The 18,969-nt window shown below is 37.0% G+C and overlaps 1 protein-coding gene across 3 annotated transcripts in view; it reads left to right on the forward strand.

The window, feature by feature from the left end:
• MIPEP (mitochondrial intermediate peptidase) overlaps positions 1 to 14,185 on the forward strand; it is a 65,959-nt gene extending 51,774 nt beyond the window's left edge. For 2 of the 3 annotated variants that reach the window (XM_064717223.1, XM_064717238.1), the window contains exons 17-19: positions 5,690 to 5,811; positions 6,691 to 6,764; positions 13,567 to 13,808. In XM_064717223.1, coding sequence (XP_064573293.1) covers positions 5,690 to 5,811; positions 6,691 to 6,764; positions 13,567 to 13,661 — 291 coding nt within the window. In that variant the 3' untranslated portion in view covers positions 13,662 to 13,808. Of the gene's footprint in view, positions 1 to 5,689; positions 5,812 to 6,690; positions 6,765 to 13,566; positions 13,809 to 14,106 lie in introns of those variants that run through there. The other variant, XM_064717232.1, reaches the window with a different exon arrangement.
• The last annotated feature ends 4,784 nt before the right edge of the window (positions 14,186 to 18,969 follow it).

Here is an 18,969-nt window from a genome sequence, read left to right on the forward strand (position 1 = left end):
GTAAACAACTGCAAAAATATTTACATTTCCTCCCTTGCTAGATTTATTTATCATTTTATAATAAAAACACGGAAGTGTTATAAATTGAAGACTTAATCTCTTGCTTGACTCACTTTCTGAAATGTCAGCCCTGTCTCTGGTTTGGTTTACTTTGTGTTCTCTCCATTCCTAACACAGAAATGCAGAGCACTGGAAAACTGAAGAGTAATGATATTAGGCGAGTTAGAGATGCAGCATGAGATGAGGTTTCTTGAAATTAGTTTTCTGTTATTCTAAGCAAGATTAGAAACTACAGGAAAGAAAGTGGTTCTTTATTGCATTTAATTATTATTGTGAAACTCCAGAAGAATGATGAAATAATTCTATAAAACTTAGAGGGCTTGAGGTCAAAAATCCAAATGTAAGTTGACCATGCAAGCTGCTGCTTACCTATGGAGAAAGTTGTTTCTGCAGTCAGGGAGTGTTACAGCTTTTCTCCAAAGGTGGCACAAACAGTTTGCAAACTGTGCACTCTGATACTCATCAACCATTTCAAAGCACTGGCCAAAGTCTGCTTGTCTGCATGGCAGAGCAGCATTGTCCTGGATTTCTGCTGGTACTGACAAAGCTCGGCCTCAGCAGAGGGAAATGGCCTGTGCTGATTCCCATGCTATCTACCCTTCTCTCCTGGCTCCAAGGAACCAGAGCCTGCAGCTTCCCCTTGACCTCCCAGAGTTATCCACCCCTGCTGATAGCTGAATTCAAGGGCGTTAGGAGCAACAGTGTCACCTGAGTGCCAGACACAAAGGCTTCTCCACCCAGTAGCCCCTGAAGGAGATAAGTTGGCTGCTCCTTTGTTGGATTTCTTGCCAGAATAAAATTTTAATTAAGAAGGGAGAGAGCACCAGATATCATCTCCATCAAATACTGTTCTTCACGGAAACAATTCAACAGCTTTCTCATTGATGTAATTACTGTAGCACACTTTTTGTAATTAGAAGTCTTAAATGACACGAGTACTTCCCTTAATTTAGTATTGAGTCTTTTCAGGTTCTCACTTGTGTTTTTTGTCTTAAGATGCAAAGCAAAGTGGACATAAATGTACTTTAAAGTATCTGAAGCAGAAACTGTTGGAAGAATGTTTTGAAAAGTCCAAGCAATAGTCAAGAATTTCTGTAGGATTTCTTTTCAGAAGGTGTAGTAGGATTTTGTAGAACTGATTTATGATGAAATTAGTGGAACCCTCCAGAACCATGTTTAGCCAGTCAAGCAAAAGCTAGCTTAGTATATATTAAGATGCCTACAGATTTTCTTTCAATTTTGTCTTTTTACCATCACATATAAATTTTTGTATCAGATTATTTTTGTGACAATATTAACAGTTCTAAATTTAAAATTCAAATAATTGAATCCTAAAGTAATGTAACCTTTAAAATAGTTTGGTTTAACTGATCCTACCATATTGTTAAAATGAACAAAGAGGCTTAACTTTTGAAGATGGAAGGTGTAGTAAATTATTCAGATTCCTCCTAAAGCAGTAATCCTATCTTCTCAAAAGATAACAGGATAAATATTTCTGTCCTCTACTACAAGGGAGGCCTATGTGACTAGTTTGGGCAAGACACATATAGTTGAGGTAGCTAGAGTAAAATGAACTGAATCTTACCCTAAGAATGTATTCTACAAGGACTTTAAAAAAAACTCCTGATAAGGTGTGAGAATACAAAGTATCAGTGAGGTATTTTTGTATTCACATGATGGGGTAGAAAGCCATTGCACATGGAATTTTGGAAATGCTTCAGACATGGTTATAAGAAAAGATTGATAATGTTGGTGGCAAGAAAGTCTGTTTAATAACAGCAGTGGATCAGTCACACACCTTTATTGCAGTCTGTTGTGCTGAATAAAAAGCAGGCATGAACATGACCTGTGGATGGCATATTATCATAACCCATGGGCTATGCTGTAAAATGCACTGTTTTATAAACTCCTGGAATGGGTTCATGGAACTTTTTGAAGTAAGCAATTACCCAGAGTCTTCATTAACTTTCTAGCTGCTTACCAAAAATATACCATTTAATAAGGAGACTGCCCTAATTCTGCATGTCTAGCCTTTACCCTGTCCAAAAGAGAATTTGATATGTCTTTTTTTTTTTTTTAATGAAGAAATATCTCCTTGTTGGAAATAACATAAGAAATCAAGACATCTTATAGCTGAATTTATTACCATGGAGAAATGGAGTTTTTTGCTACAAGATCAATCATTTCGTTTTAAATATTTGTGATAATCTTTTAAAATGTCTCTCTTTTTTGAGAGAAATATTTTTCATGTTATTTGTGATAATCACCCCAGTAATGGGGGGTGTATTTTTATTAATCATAGAACTTTTTAATGGAGCAGTAGCCTATATACTCTTGTGGATTTTGAACATGTTATTGCCTAGGTTATAATCTCTCCTCTGTATGAAGTAGGAGGAGAGGAAGAAGTTTTTTTATGTGGGCAGGTCACGTCTTGTGAATTAGGGTAGAGGATGGGGTTTTAATGTTTAAATATATTTTTATAGGTAGCTAAGTCCAGTCTTGAAAAGTTAATTGTTAGGACAGAATAGAATCAGAAAATGTACTTGAATAATGTAATGGTTTGTGGGTAATATTGAACATTGGGAGTTCCTGATCAGGAACTTAGTGTGAGGACTTGGACAAAAGTAGTGACAGGAAATGATGACATGCTAGAGTTATTCATGCTCTAGAGTGGGGAGAATCTGTACTGATTAAAAAAAAATTAATTACAGGCTTCAAATTTCAGTAGGGAATAGCACTGTTTGTTATTGGTTTTCCTTTACTGCTGTTTGCAGTGGGAAAACAATCTTAGTTTCAGTTTGACTCACCCTCCATTTCTGTTTCTTGTTTTAGATACTGTTCCGTTCCGAAATAAATTTTTGAAATTTCCACTTCACCATATTTGTAAGTCTCCGCAGATGCAGAGAGGGAGATGAGCATTGTCATTCCTTGGTCTTTCTGTAGTTTCCTTTTCTCTTATGAAAGGAAACAATGTGACATTTGTTAGTAAATCCTAGCAAAGACAAAGTGAAAAAAAAATTGAGCAGAGTGTACTGAGGCCATTTTAGGTGCAGACTTCAAAATCAAGCTTTTGGTCTTGGACAGATTGCTGAGAAGTTGTTGTTTTCTCCTTGCTTAATTGTGATACAGAGTTTCAACAAACCCAATAAATTGAGTAGTTGATCAACCTGGAAGCGCATATGAGCTGGTTCAGGTGCATACCATTAAATGCCAAGAGATTTGAGGAAACAGTATAATCTGAGGTTTCAAGTAAGATATACTGTCTTAGTTACAGCTTATATGATCATCAAAGTAATTCCTTTCTGATGGGAGAGGTAGAAATATCCTTCAGTATGCCAAACACCTGGAAATTATTTTTGTTTGTAGCCTAAAAACCATTTCTGAGTATGTGAAACCAATTCATCAGTAAAGTTTTCCACATTCCAGAGAGAGAGAGAGTAGAAACTTCTAATCATAACTTTTAAAACTTATTATAAAAGAAACTGACATGTTTTCCTGCTCAGTCTTCTAAAAATGTAGTCTCTCTGCTCTGTTTCAAAATGTGCTTTTAGTTTAATGATTATGGTTGTAATTAAGGGACTAGTTAGAAAAACTCTAGCTATAAAGTATAAACATATACCAAACTAAATACCTTTCAAAGGCAACCAAAATACCTTTCAAAGCAAAGTGGAGACTCTGTGTCTGAGCTAGATGTTGTAACACACTTGCATTACAGTGAGATTCAGTACAGTGCTTTACCTTAAAGAGAAAAAAGTCAATAATTTTAAAGAATTTGCACCATGCATCAAGACCCATAGGAAAATTGAAGACTTTTTTCATCTCATTTAACCTTGCTACTCCTACTTTGGTTGTGTAGGTCACCAGTACAGGATCAATTGCTCACTCATGGCAAATTCCATTTGTTTTGGGCACCTGTCTTAGGGTGGAGTAACCATCTTGTAAAAAGTAGCTTTTGAATGGCTGAGTTACAGCTGACTTGGAGAACTTTATTTGTAGCTCTTGCTCAGAGAAGGTCGCATAGCTAGCAACTTGTTTCTCATCAGCTGTTGGAAGTAATTTAGATTATGAAGCACTGTTTGTTCTCTTTTCTTTTAAGGAAAAAAGACTAAATAAAAGCCAAATACTTACTTTTTTCCACCCTTTCAGTTGATCTTTTATTTTTAGAATAGACATACATCTTTTTGGGTAATAGAGAGTAAGATAATAATCAGGAATTTCTTGAATAAAGAAGTATAGTTTATTTCAGCTGTAAAAAAGAAGGAATTTATTAATTACAGTGTGCTAAAGAATCACAAAGACAAATAGTTTTGGAAAATTACATATGTCCTTTCACTTTTTTATTTGGCTTCATCAGAATTTCAGCCATTGACTGTACATAAGAACAAGTATCTGAGAACCCATGGACTTAAATTTAAAACATCTGTTATGCTACATTATTGTTTATCTTTTAGTTCCTCTTTGAAATTCTGTTTTTTATAGTACCTGCAGAAATTTTGACAACAGACATATCACAAAAATGGTAAGAGTTTTGACTTTGGATAGGAAGGCAAAGAAGATAGGGCACTTGTTTTCTCTTTGGAGTTTCCTCAGAACCAAAGGGCAGAGGAAGTTTCATATTCCTTCCTTTCTACAGTCATCTATTTTCATTTCAATCTGTTGGGAAACAGCATTTCAGTTTGGAACTACTTGCTTGACACATCACACTGGAGAGGTGATGAAATCTTCATCCCTGGAGACTTTAGACAGGGCCCTGAGAAATCTCTCCAAAGCTGGCTTTGCTTTGAGTGAGGGTTGGACCAGATGACTTTTGGAGGTCTGTCACAATTTAAATTATTCTGTTGCAGTCAGGGAAATAAAAAGAAAAAAGTATTTTGATTTCTGTGAAGATAAGGCTGATAGTTCTGATTTTCTTTGCAAAGAAAACATAAGGAAACAGTCAACACTAAAAAGCATTAAAAAAAGTCTATCATCACTTGAATGAGTCACTATGTGAAGTAACAATCCATAAATGAATAGCAATATAATTGTGGATTATAATCTGCTGTATATGCACACATTTAAAAATGTGCAGACAAGTCTGTGAATTATGGCATTGCATGTGGATGGAATTTGTATACTTCTAAGATGTCTGCCACATGGAAAGCTGTATTTTTTTATAGCATTAAACACAAATCACTATTACCATTTTGTTTCTGACAAAAATTATAAGTTGAACTTTTCTGAATGTGATACTGCACATACCCACATGGAAAATTAAAAAATACTGTGTTACTTGTAACAAGGTAATTGTGGGCTTTGTTCAAGACCAGTAGAACTACACAGCTATTATCAGATATGAGTAATTTATTTTACTGCTTTATTTTCTCCCCTTCTGATCCTGTTTATATATAGTTTCAATCCTGATGATCAGCCTATTGCATGCACACCATTTAGATTGAAAAATGCTTCTTCTGATAAAGTATTGTTCATTCTGGGATTTATTTCTGGTGACTTTTTTTTTTCTTTCTTTTTTTCCTTTTTTGTTTGTCATTAATAGGATCAGATTTCTTCCATCATACATAAGGAAATGTTGAACAACGTAAAGAATTTAAAAGATAACATGGGGTTTGGGCTCTTTTTCATTTTACAGGCCTGGCAGCTGAGATTCAGTCACCTTGTGGGCTACGGTGCCAAATACTACTCCTACCTCATGTCCAGGGCTGTTGCCTCTATGGTGTGGAAACAGTGCTTTGCTCAGAACCCATTTGACAGGTAAAAACACAGAAATGTTAAATAGAATGAAATGCTAGTTGCTTCTGGAAAACATGAAACGAATTAGGTGGTGGGCTTTTTTGACGCAAATTAGTTTTTAGTGTTTTTCTTGATTTTAAGATACTACAAAGCTGAAAATAACCATAGAATGTATATGTAACATATGCAATAATAACCATATGTGTATATATATATATATATATATATATATATATATATATATATACACACACATACACACACAAATATACGTGTGTGTGTGTGTGTGTATATATATGTACTTTGGGACATGTTCATTGGTGCAAAAAAATGTGTCAATGTTTTAAAATACAGGTGTGTCAGTTGGGAGACACTGAAATCCTTATTTAGATCTAATTAGAGAGCTTGAAATTCATAGATGCCTAATAACTTGTAATTTTCTATTGAAATCAAAGCAACTGTGGGTATTAAACAAGCTTCATGTCACCAACATCAAAGCTTAGTGGAGCTTTCCTACTCATTTTGCTTTGTGAAATTAAGAAAGCAAATTGTGAGGTCACAAATTGTAAGCATTCTTGTACCTTTGCTGAATGTTCAGGACATAGTAACAGAGCAACTTTTCCCTTGGGCACAATGAAGCCTGAAATGCTCTTCACAAATTAACTTCTATAGACACCAACACACACTCCTATGAATAAAATTTTTCTAGTTCAGTTCCTCATAATGGGATTTTACATGTAATTTGAATTTGAGGAGCTAATGTGGCACTAGCCATTGTTTCAAGGTGGAAAATTTCATTTGGTCTCTGTCTGTGAGGTCTGTAGAGATCCTAGAAGCAAACCTGAGTGAAGGCTGGACAGGTTGTGTTTGCAGATGGCTCTGACACCTGTGTTTCTCCAGGGCAATGGGGGAGCGCTATCGTAGGGAGATGCTGGCACACGGCGGTGGAAAGGAGCCCATGCTGATGGTGCAAGGTAGGAAATCGGTTATAACTCTCTTATTCCCCTGCAAAAGGAAGAAACTTCAACTTAACTGCATTTCCCAACTTGGTCTTTTTACTTTAGTTATGATGTTCACTGGATTTATGAAGGAAAAATTTAAGTGGACTGGTCATCACCTTTGTATCATGGTCAATAGAACTCCGTGTGGTATGTGGAGTACACACAGATAGCTGGGCTGAAGTGTTGGAAAGGTTTGTGTTATGAGGCTGTCTAAAGAATTCAGAATAAACTTGAAGGAAGATAGATTACATTATTTCTTGGATACAATAAAGTAGTAACTTTTCCATACATGAAATTCATAAAATCTGTGGCTATTTTGTATAGGAGAAGTTGAACTTGTTTTGGCCACATCATTTCAGTGTCATGAAAATATCTTTGGCTGTATCAGTATTTCGAGTGTACATTTTCATGAAATGCAACTCTGACAACTGTAATAAAGAAACACAATTCATTATTCATCTCACTACAATATTTGCCTCTTGAATCTGGAAAATAGCTCCTAAAAATCATTCATACCCATAGCAAAAATACTCTGTGTGTTCATACCTTAAAAAATAGTGCCAGGAGAATGAAACAAGTTTGAGAAACTGCTGACTTTGTCCCAAATCTCTGAAATCAAGGTAAAGACTTTCCTGTGTAATGTTGCAGAATTCAAACCAAACATTACTTTTGCTGTTCCTAAGGTGAGCACTTGCTAAGTCCTGGCACAGCTTTCAACTTTCTCTGAAATCCTTAGTATTAAGAATGAATATGAAAATATGAATTCAGTGGCCTCTGTAAACTCCGTTTTAGCAGACTGGAACTTCTGGGACTTTTTTCTACAGATAAGGAAGACAGTGGTAACGTGTCTGTATTTCATCATGAGATTGGCACAGTTTCATGACTAGAACATTTCAGTTCTTTGACCCATCTGTTTATATTTGAGGCCATGACCTCTGCTCTCCTTAGACTCATCATATATTAAGCAACTATATATATATTCTTTAGGTTGTCTACTTATGTTTCTGATCTACAGGGTTACTTTTAATTCAATATGACTTCCCAAACTTACTTCTCTTTACTGTTCTTGAAGAGTTTGTGTTTGTAACTTTGAAAAACTGTAGCCCAGAACTGTGTATTAGAATTTGCAAGACAGGAATGTGCATCTTTACAAGCATATCCAGTTTTTACATTGAAAGTCATATGGTAGAGAAAGAAAAAATGTTTTTAAATACCAGATATGCTTATGATCTCTTTCTGGGATATATTCTTTATTTTACTGAACATGGAATTTTCCTGGAATGTCCTCGAAATTATGTTGAAGTTGCTGGCAGTGTATTTCTGTGAATCAAGTACTATTTGAATGAAGTTTCAAAATTCATCTGTTGATGCTCTTACAGAAAATCTATGGAAATAAAACTGGCTTTCTCCCTTGCACGTGGTAGGATCCTATGGGAGACCATGTCAAAGGGCTCACTGAGGTCCAAAGGAGGTGACATACACTCCTCTCCTCTTTTTTGCCAGAGCAGTTATTTCATCATATCAAGTTACTTAAGCATGACTTGCCTTTGGTGAATCCATGACTGTTCCTGATTTTTTTGCCATTTGTGAGTCTGAAAACAGTTTCCAGGATTAGTTGGTCCAGACCCTTCCTAGGGACTGAGGTGAGACTGACCAGCCTCAGTTCCTTAGGTTCTGCTGCTTGCTCTTCCTGAAGATAGACATGAGTTTTGCTTTCTTGCAGTCTTATAGCACCTCTCCTGTTTGAATAGATTACTGAGAGTTGCCTAGCAATGCCATCTGCCAGCTCCCTTAGCACTCAGGGTGCATCCTGCCCGGGCCTGTGGGCTTGTTTATGCCCAGTTTTCTTAAGTGTACCATGATCTGATCCTCTTCCATCAAAGATACACCTTCCTTGCTTCAGATTATCTCCCTTTTGTATTCTGAATTTCACTTTTACACTCTTTATTCAGAAATCCTTACTGATACTCAAGATCATAAAAATAACAAGTGTTCATCCGCAGATTCTTTGTGCCTATCATGATGTTCATTTGTAGACAGTAAAAGTAGTTAAGTAAAAAACTTAACAAACGTGCTTGAGTGACTTCCTGAAGAATAAAATCAGGGTGACTCAGGTGTTCTGACAAGACAATAACTTGGTTGCTGATTTGGGATTATTGGAAGCTAAATAATAGAGCACACCTGATGAAAAAAGTTATTTTTGTACTTGATTGGTCTGTATTTCTTACAAAAAAAGAGAATTTATGGAGAAAAGTAGGAACAATTCAATTTTTTTAGGTTCAATGAGATTCTGATTTCTCTTGCTGTTTTTTTTTCATTATTGATACTCCAGACTACTTGACTTCCATCTCCTGTTGCCTTCCATCAGTTGCAAAACTGTGCTCCCATAGCAGATAACAAAACATATCTGATTAAAGACAGATTCCACTTTAAAGCTTGTTGATTTTATTCCTCTTCAGAGAAACAGTCAAGAATCTGTGCTCATTGGTACCTTATTTTAAAAAGTTCTTTAGGTTGTTATTTCAGGTGGTTTTTATATGGGCTTGCACATGTCTGGCTTTTGGATGCACATCTGCAGCCTCACCCTTGAAGTGTTTCCATACTTCATTAGGAAGTTAGCCATGTTCATTGGCTGTTTGATAGCAGGTTACTTCACGAGCACATTTCATTAATGCAGCTTCTTTGTTATGGTTTTCTTCTCAGAAGCTATCTATTGTTTTTCTTTTGTGTTTGGATATGACCCTAGCTTTTCATCTTTCTCCAACATGATTCCATAGATGTACTGATTAGGAAAGATAAAGGATCTGACCTTTGGAGTTGCTGACAAGATTCCTGTTTGAACTAGTCTTTAATTAGGAAACACAATATACTTTTTTGTTGTTGTTTGCATTTGATTCTCTTGGTATTTGTTTCCTTTTAAAAAGCCAAAATCATAGAGGTTTTTTGAGAACTTTTAAAACATTTTCTGAAGAGATCCCTTTTATCTTACCCCCTTGATAGTCAATGAAATACAGAAACAGCCACAAATATGGATATCAGGAGCAATTGAAAATGGGTAGACAATGTTTTGTCCAGGAGGCTTATTTTCTTTTAATTTTTCCTTAGAGAAAAAATATGTTTTAAGAAGAACTTGATTCCTCTGTGATTTTGTGTTGATTATGTGGCTCTTGCAGATTTTCTCCTTCCTAGGATTACATGGCATTAGGGAATCCAAATTCCTTTGAAGTTATATAACCCAGGTGTCCCTTCCAGGTCCAGTTGTGTGCTGGTTGCAGGTCTGAACAAGATTCAGGTGTGCACCATTCCTCCCTCTCTCCCTTGGCAGTCTCTGGCTGGAAAGAAACCCAGGTGCATAGGCAGAAAGTGAATTGCAGTGTGAAAACTACTGGGTTGGATGTTTTGGGAACTAAGCACATGGAACATATCCTGGAGTACACTTCTCCTGCAGCTTTGGTGCAGCCACGTTGTCCTTGGGGCTTTTGAAGAAGTCCTTGTGTGAAATGTGTGTGAGATTGCGCTCCTGCTTTGTTGATGCCGTATTACGTTGCAGACAGTCATACTCAGCTCTGAGCCTACATGGTAACCAAACCAACTGACTGTACAAATAAACGCCCGTTTCCTCCAATGCTGTTTGAAAATTTGCTTTTCCATGCCTCAGACTGTACTTCATGGAGTAATTATAATTTGAAGAGGCTGCAAAAATCTTCAGATAATGATTGTATGTCTCTTTGAAAGTGTAAGAAATACGCATAAATCCTAGAAGTTGATGTGAATGGCAACATATGTTAGCTCAAACTACATGGACCCAGAATAATTAGTGTTCCAGGGGGGCAGAGGCCAAATTTTGCCACAGGCTTTATTCTTCTCTCAATTTTCAGTGATTGTAGGTTATAGCTAACCATCTCTCAAAAGGGTGTGGTTAACCACAGTGCTGTAATGTGAAAGAAACTTCAAAGCGGTGAAGATAAGCTATGCAGTTGCCTTAGGCTTGGGAGAGACTGAGCTGAAATAGGAGTTGGGCTGAACGTATTAAAATACACTCCTAAATTTGAAAACTGCAACCATCAGACCTTGTGGACATCTTACTAAATCATTTAGACTGAAGTGCTGAGTACTAACAATATATCACAGCTGATCTTGCTTTGATATATTTTAATGGGGTTGGAAGAGAGACGACCACTCTTTAGCACATCAGAGTAGAGTAAGAGGTTAAAACACAGAAATGCCATCATTGCCTGTTTCTTTTGGAACTGTCTTACTCTAAAATCTGTAGTTATTTATTTAATGAGAGCATGATCATTTCATTACAGTAGGAGTTCTTTAGCAATGACCTCGGTTACTCTCTGTCTCTTCTTTGCAAAAGTGAAGTCTATTGGTGTCTGCTTTTGATGTCAGTGTTGGGAAAATAGGAGTGCAACAAACCACTAATGCAAGAAATCTGAAATCTGTGTTTGTTATCAAAAGCTGGATCGGAGGTCATTAGACATCACCATTGCCAGAATGATTTTGGAATCTCCTACATATTTAAAGCAAACTTGGTTTTAATAAATAAATACAATTTGTAACAAGTTTTGAGTGATATTTGGTAAGACTGCATTCAGCTGCCCTAAAGTATATCCAAGTATACTGTAATTAATTATATTTCTCTTATTAATTTTGTAATATCGAGGGTTGGAATGTTTTTGTTATGATTTGCCATTTTTATGTAAGAGGGAAAATTGAATCTCCTTGAAGATAATCCCAGCTTTCAGTTTTAATGCCTATCATTATACTGTTGGCTCTTGGTTTTTTCCAATGTATTGATAATTGGCAGAGTAGTTATTAGTGTGTCAAAGAATTGGCTGAACATCATCCAGACTGGCTGTTTTTTATTAAGTCGGTAATGGCAGGAGAGTTTTGTGTAATGGGGCTCGAGGAATGGTGGTTATGTCTGTTATGGCCATCTTTATGTAACATCTCTGCAGTATTTTAGTAATCTCTCAATCATGGTATCTGGTGAAAAAGGAGTGATTGTACATGTTCCAGTGGGTTGCCATCCCTGTCACCTTCTTAAGGCACTCTCCTCTTCTGTGAAAACGGCAGGAAAATATGAGTCTAACTGGAATTTTTCCAAGGCTGCTAGGGAGCAAATATGCATATTCCCCAGCCAGGAACCCGAGAGAGGGAGTCTGCAAGAGGCCACGGCTCTCTGGGGAGCTCAGATCAGAAGCTGGCTATCTGCACACATCTGTTTCTCAGCCCAGCACATAGCAAGCCATTTTTCATTGTGAACTACAAATAATTCCACTGTGATTTTTCTAACATTAGAGTAGATGACAAGTTTACTAAGTACGTGGAAATGTTAATTCTGTTCTCTTTCATTTTGAAAATAGCTTGATGCAAACTTCATTTAACAGCATTTCAGTCAATCTATATATAGTGTGAGATTTGTTTTCCTTTTAGTGCTTGCTATTAATCTACTGGGCCATGGCAGTTTGTGTTGACACTTGTAACATGTTTTTAAATCAGATTGAAATGGAATTCTGTAAGGTCTTAGCAACAAAATTCTTTTTGGTTGCTCACACCAATTTACTTTGAGCTGATCTGTTTCCTGATGGGTTTTGAATCATTGTGTTATAGTAAAAGATTATAGTCTTTTAGCAGCATGCAATAATGATTTCCACCAAAAGCAAATATTGTTGAGGATGTGAAGGAATATAAATTTATGCTCAGTAGGTACACCGATCAGAAAGGGTAGAACAAGGTTATATTTACATTGGCAGATGCCAGAAAGATAAATTCAAAGAAATACAAAGATTAAATTTTACATTTTTGCCAGTTGTACTGTTGGTTTTGGGTTTTTTTTTTGTTTTGTTTTTTTGGTTGGGGCTTTTTTTCTGGTACAAGTTATGCAGTAAATTTTCATGTGTTATCTTGAAAATGTTAATAATAGTGAAAAGACCAACTGTAGGTGATGTTAAGTACAAAGAAACATCTGAAAATAATTTAAAGGATATATTCTCATGCCATCTAAAAATTGGGATTCTGGAGAGGAAGGGGTGAAATTTTTAGTTTCTCTGTTTCTAAAATTACCTGACGAAGTACTTGGGCATGATTCTAATTCATGATGCCAATTTTCTTGTGTGTTATCATGTAGCCAAGTGCTATAGCTAACAGATATAGTAATTTAAATTCTTGAAAAAAGGTAAGTCCTAGTACTGCAAAAAAGCAAACCCAAAACTGCAGTATATTAAAAATGCTTTTGTTTATGTTTTGTGCCTTGTCAAAATTTTCAGATATAGCTGTATTTTAAATGGCTAAATTAAATGGTTCTAAGGTGTGTGTAATGCTTTGAGAAAATACATTTTTTTCTGGCTTGGTCAGAACTGAGACTTAGCAGATAAGGATTTATGTACCTTATCTGCTCAATCACTATTTTATTTCAGTCATTCACCTGCTCAATCACTATTTTATTTCAGTCATTTAGGAATGGCTGAGTCTACAGTTACATTGCTTTAAAACAGATATAATTCCCTGCTTAAACAAGGTCTTAATGACAAAAATCAGTTAAAAGCCTTGAAATCTGTCAATTCTGTGCAAATGTGTAACAGGTATCTTGAAGAAATTAAATAATCCCTCTACACTGTAATTGCACTTTTTTCTTGACGAAGAAATCCGATAGCTGTTTCTGCTGTATAGCGACATTAAAAGATAGTTAGCAGTAAGTGCTGCCACTGACGAAGCTGTCAAGGTCACAGCATCCTGATGAAGAGTGTCTTGTCTTGTTTTTTTGTAGGTATGCTGCAGAAATCCCCTTCAGTTGAAGATTTTGTGGATGCCCTTGTTTCAGACTTAGACCATGACTTTGAAACATTTATCATGGACTCATAACAACACAACCGAATTCTTTTGTGGAAGATTGTGTATGTCTTTATAATTGTGGATAAAATATTGTTGTGACTGGTTTTGCTTTTTGGTGAACAATTTTAGAGTTTGACTGTTCATGTTGGTGGAACGGTAATAAATACTTTCATTGGATCACTTGGTTTCATTTATGAAGATGACTGTTTTCCATTGCATAGGAGTTTAAGCATGGAATTTGGGAGAACAAATCCTCTAGCATGGTCTGTTAGAAAATTTGATCTTGTTGGAAGAGAGTAAATGGGAATTGAACTCATGTTCAGGGTGACTGGAGGGGTTTGAAAGGTCTTTTGGTGCACACATTGATTCACTATTAGGGTTTACCTCTTGATGTTATGGCCCAGAACTGCTCACACAGGTCTTTCTCACATGCTCATGGATTTTCTTTAACTTTGTTTAACCATATTTTTTGTAGGAGTTCTGCATTGGGAAGAGCAAACTGTGTTTGAAACAAAGGGAAAATTGGAAAGAAAGAAACTAGAAGCTGTATTTGAGATAAGGAAGAGAAGGATGGGAGAAGTAAATCTGTGGTCCTACTGGTCTGTAATGGAAAATTTTAGGTGAGGAGGAAAGAGATATGTTGCAACACATAAGAAAGACAAAGGAGTAAAATAGGTACCCTACAGATTATCTGGTCCTTTTAAGTTTGTTCACATGCAGTTTCCTTTTAACGATGAGTGGACAAGTTTGGGGAATTGTTTAAAGTACAAGAGGGTGGGTTTTGGAGGGGAAACAAAATAATTTAGAACAAAAATGTTTTTCCAGGATAGGCTGGAGCAGTTTGGTAAGGTTGCGTATTGTATAGTGAGTGATGAACAAAGGGAATGTTATCAGTGGGTTTTTCTTTTTCCCTCTAACAAAATTATGAAATGGTATTTGAGGATGTTTTGGGGAAAACAAACAAACAAACAAAAAAACCCAACAAAACCCCCCCCCCAAAATAAAAAAAATCACAAAAAAAAAAAAAAAAAAAAAAAAAAAAAACAAAAAAAAAAAAAAAAAAAAAAAAGAAAAAAAAAACAAAACCAAACTGCCTAAAAAACCCCTGGTGATTTTTGCGGTAGGAATGGCCTTGTTTAGAGGTCCTCCTTAGGTTGTTATAAAACATATTTTAAGTGTCCTGCTCAGCGGAAATGCAGTGAGAGAAGCAAGACAGGACGAAACCAAAGGTGAGACGTGAGAGCAAATAACAGAGAGAAGCAAGTAAAGGTAAAAGATCCCAGCCAGAAAAAGTGGGTGTTTGGGAAGGGATAAATAAGAGTGAGAGCTGATTGGATGATTTGCCCTCTTTTTAGCAGAATCTGTGCAAAAGGTATTTGATATTTTACCCAGTTTTTTCACTGCCTGTTTTTGCAAGGTGGAAGTTGCCTTGTGTGAGTAGCGCTGTCATTCTGGTAGAGCTGGGTTTAGACATTCTTAGATGCATTGGTTAAGCCATAGTGGGTGCCTTTTCAGATTTGTACCACAACTAGGCTTATTTCTTGTACCACTGACTCACTCCACTGTGGGTCTGCGGTTGGTTCCTGAGAGGAAAGAATGAATGGTTTGGCTTAGCAAACTAGGTGGGCATTTTGCTGTAAGTAAAGTCATTAAAAAACCTACAAAGTAAGTGTCCATTTAGGTGTGAGAAGAACCACATTGTGAAGATGGGAAGGCCTGTAAAGTATACAATAGCTGATGAATGTAAATTTAACAGCCCATAGTGGGGTATTTAGTGGAAGTGTATTTCAAAGGGAATTCAAGGGTGTTGCTAAGGGAGCCTCTCATTGTTTGTTGCCTGGGTTTTGTACTGGAACAAACTAGCGATTATGTTTATCTGGAGCTGGCACACGTTGAAAGATTCATTGTGACAAAAAGAACTGAGTAAACGGAAATCCTCGTGCTGACACGGCTCTGGAAGTGCTGTGGTAAAGAAAATAAAGCATCATAATTGGCGGAATAAGCAGAGCATTGACAATTAAGAGATTGCTCCTACATTTTAATTTGAAAGAAAATTCAAGTAGTATTGGATTTAGTGTACAGATACCTCTTCAAACTATATGTAGTAGTCACATTGCTTTATGCTCATGGCTGCCATTACTTCAGTAATTCACCATCTCATTTGATCCTTCTGCAAACAACAGTCTTTTCAAGGTTTTATCAAAGTGGCATCAAACAATATCTTCCTAATATGAAATCAGATGTCAACAAAGAAAGGAAGAAAATCTTGCCTTTAGCCTGAGCACGCTGGATTGCAGCTTATTGCTCAGATTTATAACTCGTGAGATATCTGACAAAGATGAGAGCTGGTAGAAAAATAAATACATCTCAGAATGACAGCTTCAGGTTCTTTTGTGAAGAAACTGTTGACTCCATTGATTTTTTTTTAAATGAAATAACCTTTGAGGATTGAACAGTAGACATGATTAAGCCTCTAGGGAACATATTATATACCACCATAATGAGGCTAACTACAGAAGGAGAAATATTATTCTAAATTTTTTCTCTTTTTTTGATAGTTTCTAAAAATGCTTCCAGCTGTTCAAATGTCTGATGCTTTTTCTTTTTTTTTTCTTTTTTTGCTTTTCAAGAGACTTTTATTTTCCAGCAAATAATGTGTACTCTCAGTAACATGAGAGCTCTCTTGTGACCAGCAGTGTAACTCTTCATAAATGTAAAAACCACTGTAATCCTTTTCCAGCATTCCATGCTTTCCCACTGGGGCTGCTGAACCAGCTATCCAAAAGTTTGGTTTATTATACTGTAACTCAGCATCATGCTTTTAATCTGAAATTTTACAATGTTTTGGATTTTGGCTGCTATGGAAAATAAGTAGTGAACATCTTCAGAAGAAATTATACCCTTATGCAATCCTGAAATAATAACACATAATTATAACACATCAGAAAAGCACAGGTGGATTACATTTGAAAGTCTGAGGTGTGAACTTTGCTGCTTTCATTTTTTTAAATGTTTGATGTGATTATTTTTCTGATTCACTTAAGATAGACTGAAATATTGTGTAATAATTACTACCAGGTGACATAAATACAGCTGGTGCTGGATGAAGTTCTCTAAACCTCAAAGATGATAACAGGAGGAAAAGGCAGCATTCAAGAAGGCAGGGAAGAGAAGGGAAGAATTTAATATAGATTAGAAACCAGGCATGGGAATGAGTTGATACAGAAGCAAAAAAACCTCTGAGTTAAAAGCTTGGGCAGAGAAAAAGAGGGCTTTCTTTGCAGAGCAGTAAGTCTGAAATGGAAATTACAGGACTGCCAGTAACAGAAAAGGCAGAGGTGTTCAAAAATGTTTCTGCTTTTTGTTCAGTGGAATGCCAGATGGAAGAATTCATATCATATGCTGATAAAAGCTTTTCTGCAGATGTTAAATAGCTGCTTGTACAGCAAGTCAGAATCTAAATCATTGTGCAAAAAGAAAAAATGAATTTATATCAAAGTAAGAGACTTTACTAATATAGATGACACTAAGATGGAAATGTAGAGAAGAGATTATTGTAGCAGCAATATTGATGGCTTAGAAAATACACATCTTAGTCTATCAGAAGATTGATGTAATGATGATGCAGAAGCATAAATTTGAAAGACTGAGCATTGATCTGAAAACAAGTGTTTAACAAGAGCTGGTAGCTGAATTTAGACAAAGTTGCACCTGATTTCTAGTTTATATTGACAGCAGGGACAACGTATGAGAAGAGCTGGGGTTGACTGATCAGCACCAGAAATGTACATCAGAACTGGACTGTTTTCTGAAAAACCAAATTCAGATTAATTCAGAGAAGCCTTGTAGCCTCAGTTCCACCAGGGAAGAGCCACCTTTTGTGGTCTAACAAGCTGTGGGTGAGGAGAGTGTCTTTAGATGGAGGTTTTTCCACAAGGGTAGCAAGTCTGTGCTTGCTGGATAACTGTCCTGCTGGCAGCTTCCCCTTGTCTTCTGTGGAGAGCTGGAAAAGCAGTGCCAGCCAAAGCATCTCCTCTGCTTGCTGTGAAGTGGGAGGCACTGTGTGTCTGCTATTTCAGATTGCTTCTGGGCAAAGTATTGGAGATTTTGTGTTCCCAGAGCCAGGGATTTATTTGTGTGCTCTTGGGAACAAGTTCAAATTGGCTCTTTGCCCCAGCAGGTTTGCAGTGTACCAAAAGGGGAGTATTTCATTAAAGTTAGAAAGAATTTAAGAGTTAAGGAACTTGAGAATTGAAGATGCATGATAGCAAGAGGCAAGCACATGGATTTCCCTGGGAGAAGGACCGTGGGAGAGCAGCTAGTGTGCGCGGGGAGGAGAGGGAAGGAGATAAAAGATAAGGAAGTATAAATCAGCACCAGTAGGGCGGTCTGTCGGCCCTTCTGATCTTCCCCGGTCTGAGATTTGTTTATTTTCAAGTCCGCTGCGGCTGCTCCTCAACAGCTGGCATGTGGAGCTGCACGGGTGTAGGAAATCATTACAACTTCTTGTTTGGAGGAAGTATCCAAAAAATCTCTTGGAGACAAACTGCTTAAACCAGAAGCAAAGTGGAGATACAGATCTGACAGGATGACTGGCTGGTGCTCTGCTGCTGTGGAGATTTAAAAGCACACTGGGAAGGGAGTGGGATGCCTCTTGCCAGCAGTTGCCAAAGAGCCAGTAGCTTCTAAGGCAGTTTGTAAGTGGCCAAAACTTGCCATTCTGGCTGCATTCACTCTTCATGAGAAGAAACAGATATCTTCAAAATGGAATGTATCCTACCAGTCTGAGGATGGGGTTGAACCAGTTCTTTTATGTGCCATTTCTTGCTCCAGTAACTAGAGAGAGAGCACAGATGACTGGAATAGAAGTGTCAGGAACTCTGGTTTCTGTCCAGAACACCTCGAAATACTGGACTTTTTTTAACGTTACAATTTTTCAATTTTCAAATGCCATCATCGTTTGCTTTTGCTGTCTGCCATACATGACTGAGTTCATGCATCATTGACAGCACCACGTAGTACAATACTAAAATAGACACAGAAGATGCTCTGAATTAATCTTCAGGACATTGTGGGTTTTATGAAGTGCCTTCTGGATGTTGTCCCTCTGACTCCTTATGACCTTTTCACTTCAGTCCTTAGGCACCTCTAAGTGGCCCCATCTCCACCTGCTCTTACAGCTGCACTAGGACATGACCTAGAGGGTGGGAGGAGATGATGGATGCTTTGGGCTGTGACTGACCTGGGGGTTGTGATCATGTCAGAGGAAAAGCAAAATGGCACCATGGCGGGTGCTTCCCACCCTGTCCACAGCTGCAGCTGGTGCCCATTCAGCCTG

Source organism: Zonotrichia leucophrys, chromosome 1 (genome assembly GCF_028769735.1).
Source record: "Zonotrichia leucophrys gambelii isolate GWCS_2022_RI chromosome 1, RI_Zleu_2.0, whole genome shotgun sequence".
In the NCBI taxonomy this organism is placed as follows: Eukaryota; Metazoa; Chordata; class Aves; order Passeriformes; family Passerellidae; genus Zonotrichia; species Zonotrichia leucophrys.